The 7822-nt window shown below is 35.9% G+C and overlaps 1 protein-coding gene across 1 annotated transcript; it reads left to right on the top strand.

The window, feature by feature from the left end:
- Nucleotides 1–1487: 1487 nt before the first annotated feature.
- LOC139887938 (uncharacterized) lies at nt 1488–2466 on the top strand. The gene is made up of 3 exons (XM_071870984.1): nt 1488–1655; nt 1737–1883; nt 2281–2466. The coding sequence occupies exons 1-3, from the start codon at nt 1488–1490 to the stop codon at nt 2464–2466; spliced, it is 501 nt and encodes a 166-aa protein (XP_071727085.1).
- The last annotated feature ends 5356 nt before the right edge of the window (nt 2467–7822 follow it).

Raw genomic sequence — 7822 nt, 5'->3', positions numbered from 1 at the left:
TTAATCCCAACTTTTTTCTCTCATTTCACCAAATCAAAGAACGAACCTTTGAAAAAAATCAAATCTAGCAAACAAAAACTTCTTTGGTAGTATCCCTTTAGATGTACAAAATAGGATCATCAAGTTCTGCCTTTTGCTTAGGGATGGCAAAAAAGCCCGAACCCGACGGGGAAAACCGAAACCCGACATAATTAGGCCGAGTTTGGTCCGGGTCTACGGGTCTCGGGCCGGGTATGGGATTGATTTTCAAAAAATATTTGGGTTCGGGTTCGGGTCTGGGTTTAAATAAAGACCCGTCTACCCGGCCCGTTTACCCGCATAATAATAATAATAATAACAATAATAATTAAAATTAAAATTGAATAATAAAAAAATTAAATTAAAAAATATGTTGATTACAAGGTCAATATGAATCTATATATTTATTTATCATCTATCAACTTTACATTTTTATCTGCATTCAAATCAAGAATCTGATTTATAAAAATATTTAAAAATTGATAGCGACAATAATTGAAAATAGGAAATAATATATACTGTACAAATATACACATATAAATAAAGCATATAATTTACAGAGTTATAGATCGTATATGCTTTTGGTAATGTATTTATTTGTTAAAAAAAAGTAAACAAGTACCCATTTACCCGCGGATAAACCCGTTTACCCTCTAGTTAGTAAACCCGTTTACCCATCGGGTATTTGGTCCGGGTTTGGGACTAGTTTTTCTTATTGAGTTCGGGTCCAGGATTACTCAAACCCGGCCCAAACCCGGCCCGATGCCATCCCTACTTTTGCTGTTGGAAAATAACCATTGAAGTATTTGGGGGTCCCTTTGCTTGCTAAAAAGTTAAGTATTAAAGATTGTCATGGTTTGGTGGAGAAAGTAAAAAAGAAAGTCAACAATTGGAAGCATAAAACATTGTCATATGCACGAAGATTGTAACTTGTTGCTTCTGTTTTAGCTTCTATACAAATTTATTGGGCTTCTGTGTATGTGTTACCTAGTGGCATCATTGATGAAATTGAAAAATGTTTAAGGGATTTTCCGTGGTGTCAGGCAGAAAGTGCTAAAGGTAGAGCTAAGGTTGCATGGGAGAATGTTTGTTTGCCTAAAGATCAAGGGGGTTTAGGGCTTAAGCCTCTTAAGGATTGGAATGAGACACTTATGGTTAAGCATATTTGCAGAATGTTGACTCAAAAGGATTCCCTTTGGGGAAAATGGGTCAATATTGTAAAACTCAAAGGTGGCAGTCTATGGGATGCTAAAGCAAGTCTTGATGATAGCTGTGGGTGGAAGTATTTCGTGGAGCTTAAGGAGAAAGTTAAAGGCCATGTAAGTGTTGAGTGTAGAAATGGCAATGATGTATACAAATGGGTTACTAATGATGGTAAAAAGGTTAACTTTTCAACTGCTCAAGTCTGAATGGACTTTAGAAGAAACAGAAGTCAAGTTGGGTGACATCATGTTATCTGGTTTAGATATATGGATCCTAATCATGCTTTCATTTTATGGCTGGTTATGCTAAATAGATTGAATACACAAGACAAAATCCAGAAGTGGTTGCCTAATCAAGTTTTGAGATGCAGTTTATGTGAGAAGGTTAATGACTCTGTTAATCACTTATTTTTTAAGTGTGATTATAGTCTGGAGGTATAGTGTAGTATGAAGTCAAAGCTTGTGCTCAAAGGGTTGCAGAATCAAGTTAAAGACATTGTGTAATCCTTATCTCAGTATCCTTATTTGAATAACATTTGGTGTATTCTCAGTAGGGTTGTTTTGGCAGCTAGTATATATTACATATGGCATGAAAGAAATGGCATATTGTTCAATAAAAAGAAAAGGTCTGCTACTGAGCCTTCTATTTGTATTCAAGAGCATGTTAGATTGAAAATGAGCTTGTTGAAAGTAAAAAAGTCAAGTGTTGTTCTTCGAGCTGCAACTATGTGGAAGTTAAAGTGGGAGGATTTCAAGTTTGTTTTGGATTGAGTGGTATTTTTAGTTTGTTTTGTATGTTTTGTGTTTTGAGCCGTGGGTATGTCCTGCCCTTGTATGCTTTTGGTGGTTTATATTTTACTTTTGTGCGAAAAATAAATAAATTTGGAGCCTAAATCGTTAGTAATGGGTTGTCAGTGTGGTCAAGCAACTATAATTCGAACTTCAAAGACTATATCAAACCTTAGTCGTCGTTTACATTGTGGTAAACTTAACATATATATTAGTGCAATATTATATTAGGTAATTAAGATGTTGTATTATGATTTTTTTTATTGTGCAGATGTCAAGCTGCATGTTCTTTGCTTGGTACGATCCCCCTAATACAGTGAATTGCATACCTGCAATTATGAGCTTCAAAAGTGAAGTTGATGAAAAGCTTAGAAATGAAGAAAAAAGATTTAGGATTTTGAAGTTTTTGTTGATTGTTAGCTGGGTTGTGTTTGCTATGTATTATTTCAATAATTGAAATGGATTTTTGTAGCTTTTATTTTTATTTTAGTATAATGTAATGTATCACATTTTGTTGAATGTAATGGAATTAAGATTGGAATTTCAACTTATTGGTAGTTTTAACCCATTATTTCTCCAACATTGTAACTTTGAACAAAAAATATACAAGTTGAGCAAATTTGCAATATAACTAAGCGTCTAAGCATGTTATGTGAATGCAATCAACATTACTGATGCAATATAACTGATAAAACATAAACCAAACATAGATACAAAAGACTTTAAATCTATTACACAATCAACTTTACTAAACATAAAAAAAACATAAGTAGCATTACAAGTGTAACCAAAAGATAATAGTAGCATTACTAGTTTAACCAAAACATAAGCAGCACATTACAACCGACTTTCATCAACATTCAATTCTTCTTGTTCCCATTACCAACAACCCATGTTTCTTAACTGGAGAAGTTTCTCACTTTATGCTCTTATTGTCCATTTTGAACCACCACCTTGACTTGTAATTGCCACATACTTACAACTTCTCTTATTGTGTTCATAAATTCGACATTTTCTACAGTTCTTTAACTACATAGTGTTGACAGTTAAACCAAAATGATTTAAGGGTTAAAGAAATTAAATAGTAATTATACTTACATAAGATAATCAAAATAATAAAATAGTAATCATACATTGTGTTGACAATTTACCACCTACACCAATCTCATCAACCTCATTTGTAAACATCCTTCTTTTTTTCTTTGGTCAACCAGGAGTGAATACCTTGTATGGTGATATAAGTGTGTTTAAGTCAACAGATTTTGGCCATAAATGTCTGCCATTTAATGCTTAATGGTAAATTGGTATGTATTGTTCCACGTAGTTAACCAATAAACGCGATGAACCTTATCGTTCACCAACTTCCATATCATTTTGTGTCATTTTCCAGATAACTGCAACTGCATGCTTGCAAGGTATTCCAGTAACTTAATAGTAAACATACTGAATTAAAGTTGCTCGATCACACCAGTAATTCATTCCTAATGATCTAGGGCTCCAATTTTTATTTGCTAGACTTCGAGTTTTTTTTTTGGGTTCCTTATTTGTTTATTCTTTTAGTTAGGATTAAACGTATTAAAAGGTAGAAAAAGAACTCAAAAGACGAAAAATGCCCATCACGTTTGGGAGTTGCACATTTTATGTCATAGCCTGCTAGATTGAGGAACTGCCGAGCAGCTCTCCCTATGAGTTATAAGCATAGCTCGGGACATTAAGTGTTTGATTAAGTCACATCTTGTCACAATATGAACTGTGAAGGACATGAAGTAGTGACACAACTTAGAGTGCTCCCAACGATGGTTGCTTCGGAGCCGCCCAGCCGTCCGTCCACCTAGGCGCCGTTGGCAGCGGGCCGCCCAAGCTTTGCCCTGCACTTCGTCCCTTTAATTGTCTTCCTGTGAAATGTTGTTGGACGGAGGAGTAAGGTAAATGTGTGGTACTTTTAGATTCTTTACTTGTACATTTAATTAATTAATTAATATAGCGAGTCCCAAATGGAAGTATGTCATTATTTGTAGTGTTTAGTTCTGGGTTAGTCCTAGAAAGGAAGTGCTGATGTGGCAGCTAGTTATGGAGAAGAAGTATGTCACAATTGAGAGCACTCTTATGAGTAACAAAGACTAATGTGAGGTAGTGCCCTTCCAATAGAGTACCTTATCCCCGGACAAGTGATCACTCTGCTCAAGTAGCATACTAGACATTCTTTCCTATCGACTATCACAATACCATACGAGAAGTAGAATTGAGATAAAGCTGCAAGTATTGGCTGAATATTGATTTTATGCAGCTTTTAGACTATATAAACTTGATGTAATATCTCTTACACAAGGAAAATAGTGTTAATCATGTGATGGTAGTTAAAAGAGTGGAATCTCCGATCAATTTCTGGTGAAATTGAAACTCCATCATGTTTCTTTCTTCTTTGTAATCTCTACTACAATCTCTTCCTCAACCATGTTTTCTATACCTACATCTCCATTTTCCCCTAAACCTCCCTCCACCAACCGCCGTACACAACCACCACCGAACACCAATCGCCGGTCACACATTACAGATCCTATATTTGAGAACCACATCAACTACCGACCGGTAAATGAAGGTGTCTGGATCAAAGTCGATAGTAATAAGAAAAGTACCTCATCCAAACACCAACCACCACATATCCAATCCCAATCTGCAAACCCTAATTTCAGCACCAACAAACTCAACCCTAATTCTGATTACATATATCAACAATTCAAGCACCGTGAGCACGCCAAAAGCCTACTTAATCAATTTGGTAATCATAAACCATCGGATCTCAATAACACTGCCGATTACAAGCGCATCACTTCCTACATGTTTCACAACTTTCCTGATTCCTGGACCTCGGTTGATCTTTGGGAAATATTCAAGAAATTTGGTGATATCAAAGAGGTTTATATTCCAAATAAAACTCTGAAGAGCGGTAAACGCTTTGGTTTTGTGCGATTCTATGACGTCCCGGAGTATCATAAAGAATCATTAGCTAGAAGATTAAGCCTTATTATTGCTGGTGAACATCTCTTAAAGGCATATAAAGCATGGGAACGCCCTGGAACCAACTTAAATCAGACCCTCAATAACTGTAAGGTAAACGAAACTTATGACCCTAAACCCATCAGCGAGAATTTTGTTGATCACCGTCGATTCTCTGACGTTATTAGCAACAATCGCCAAAATAACATTCCCATGATTGAAGTCAAACTGAATGAAGATCATATTGATCTACTTGGTCACACTGTTATAGGAAAGATTAAGAACATTGAATTCCTCGAATATTTTTGTGATATTGTTCAAAGTGAAAACCTTACTGGATTCTCAATTAAATACCTTGGTGGATTAGATATTATGCTCATCTATGATGATAAGTTAGCTGCTCTTGATATGCTGGGTAATGTTAAGCACCCTTTATGGAACTGGTTTACTGAGATCAACCCTTGGGACCCGTCTGAATATTCCACATCGGACCGCTTGGCCTCCATTAACATTGTTGGGGTGCCAATCACTTGCTGGTTTGAAAAGACATTCACCGATATTGCCGGTACCTGGGGTGATGTTTTGGAAACGTTTAATTGCTCGGTTAATGATAACACCACGCAGGATCTCTCGCAAGGTACTGTCCTCATCAAAACTAATTCATTTTGCAGTATCAATTATCAGGCTAATATTTTATATGACAACAAAACTTACTTAATATCAGTTAATGAAACGAATAATTTTAATTTGTCTAACTCGTCTGAGGAATATGTGTCGGAGTGGGAGGATGACGATTTCGAATCGGAAAATTATCTATCTGATGAAGAATCAAATATTGATGGTGACCATCCGATTGATGATCTTGGGTCCAAATCTGCCCGACACAAAACACACCCTGTTGTTCCCGACCAAAACATAAATTTTCCGGCAAATAACACTGACCAACATCATGATAACGGTAACTAAATTTCCCAATCTTCCCCTCGATCATCGAAACGCATGGATTCGGTTAACTTTCAATCATCACACAATAACTACGAGGTTTGTCCCTATATAACTAATTCCAATAACTCAAACGGGCATAAAGATAACAAAAACAAAAAAATAACGACGTACATCCAACACCATCACATGTTTCGGATTCGCACTCTGTTAATAATCAGATACCTGTTGACCAGCCCTTTAACAATGATCACACCGAGCCCAATGATGAACCCACAAACAAAGAATTCACTGAACCCATTAACTTGAATAAAGAACCCATCGAGACTATCAGTCGGACCAATATTACCGAATCTGTTGATGAGCCTTTTAACCTAAATGATGAGCCTACTAGTATACCTAATCCTAACACACCCCCCAGCTCACCTTTAAATTTCATGCCATACCCAAACCCTCCCCTGACCCAACAGAAAACCCACGAACATTCTATCCCAACACATACTGACTCGTCTACAATCCCTAAAAATCTAAATATAATAATAGATGATAATAGCATTCTTATTGGTAAGTGTAAGGCACAACAAAATTCCAATCCAAAATATCACCAAATCAACAATGATAAAATTAGATCCAAAGGCATATCATTTAAAAGATAAAAAAAAGATGACCCTCTTATCCCCAAACCACCAAACCATATGTATACTTCTAACCTCAATACTGATTCACAAAAGAAAACAAAATCAAAAGGCCTTTACACCAAACACATTGCTCGTTGTGGACAAAAAATAAGGCTATCACAATTGTCTAAAAGAAGCACGTCTGAAACAAAGAGCAATAACAAATCAACAAAAAATTCATATACATCCAACTATAAAATAAATAAAAATGGCATATTATCGACTTCTAGTTTAGACACTAATGAATTGGGTCAAAATGTCGGGATCAAGTGGAACGCATGTTAGTCGTCGTTCTACCCTTTCATTTCAATTTAAGTTTCATCTATGTGTACAATCTCTTTAAACATTCGGGGTATTGGAAATGAAGGGAAAATTAAATGGTTCAAACGGATTTGCAACAAAGAAAAACCCATAATTTTAGGATTACAAGAAACAAAATGCGGTCAAACTCTTGATTCAAAAATCGAATCCTTTTGGGGAAATCCGGATTTTAAATTTGTATAAAAAGACTCAGTGGGGGCCTCGGGAGGTATCATGCTAATTTGGGACTCCAATTCCTTTAATCTTGACTTTGCGATTGAAGGAGAATTTTTCTTAGCTATAAAAGGCAATTGGGCGGGGTTCAATACGGATATGACTCTTATAAATGTCTATGGACCCCACTCCAATCCTAAAAAAACTAGAATGTGGAATGAACTCTCCGCCCTCACGAATTCACTTGACATCCCGTTTATTATTTTTGGTGACTTTAATGAAGTCAGAAATATAAACGAACGTATGAATTGTGAATTTAATCAAGCGTGGGCTGACAATTTTAACAATTTTATTAACTCTTCTGGACTTATCGATCTTCCACTCAGGGGTAAAAGATTCACTCGAATATGTGAAAAAACAATGAAATTCAGTAAACTGGACCGATTTCTGGTTACAGACAAGATTCTAAGACTGTGGCCTAATCTTTCCTCGAAAACACTCGATCGAGACTTATCCGACCATTGTCCCATAATTTTAAAAAACACTACAACTGATTACGACCCCAAACCTATTGGTGTTTTCAACACATGGTTAGAACTAAAAGATGTGGATAACATAATTAAGTCAGCCTGGCAAATACCTGTTAGTGGTAACCGTCCCGATTGCATCTTCCGCAATAAGCTAAAAAAACGTTAAATTGGAAGTAAAAATATACAGTTCACA

The sequence above is a fragment of the Rutidosis leptorrhynchoides genome, chromosome 2, assembly GCF_046630445.1.
Source record: "Rutidosis leptorrhynchoides isolate AG116_Rl617_1_P2 chromosome 2, CSIRO_AGI_Rlap_v1, whole genome shotgun sequence".
Classification (NCBI taxonomy): domain Eukaryota; kingdom Viridiplantae; phylum Streptophyta; class Magnoliopsida; order Asterales; family Asteraceae; genus Rutidosis; species Rutidosis leptorrhynchoides.
This window is presented reverse-complemented; position numbering and strand designations above follow the sequence as displayed.

What these genes read in the sequence shown, in the direction of transcription:
- LOC139887938 (XM_071870984.1), top strand. Translation starts at nt 1,488, where the DNA reads ATGGATCCTAATCATGCTTTCATTTTATGGCTGGTTATGCTAAATAGA. An exon ending in AGTGTGATTATAGTCTGGAG is followed by an intron (nt 1,656 to 1,736) that starts GTATAGTGTAGT and finishes TCCTTATCTCAG; the next exon opens with TATCCTTATTTGAATAACAT. An exon ending in CTATTTGTATTCAAGAGCAT is followed by an intron (nt 1,884 to 2,280) that starts GTTAGATTGAAA and finishes TTTATTGTGCAG; the next exon opens with ATGTCAAGCTGCATGTTCTT.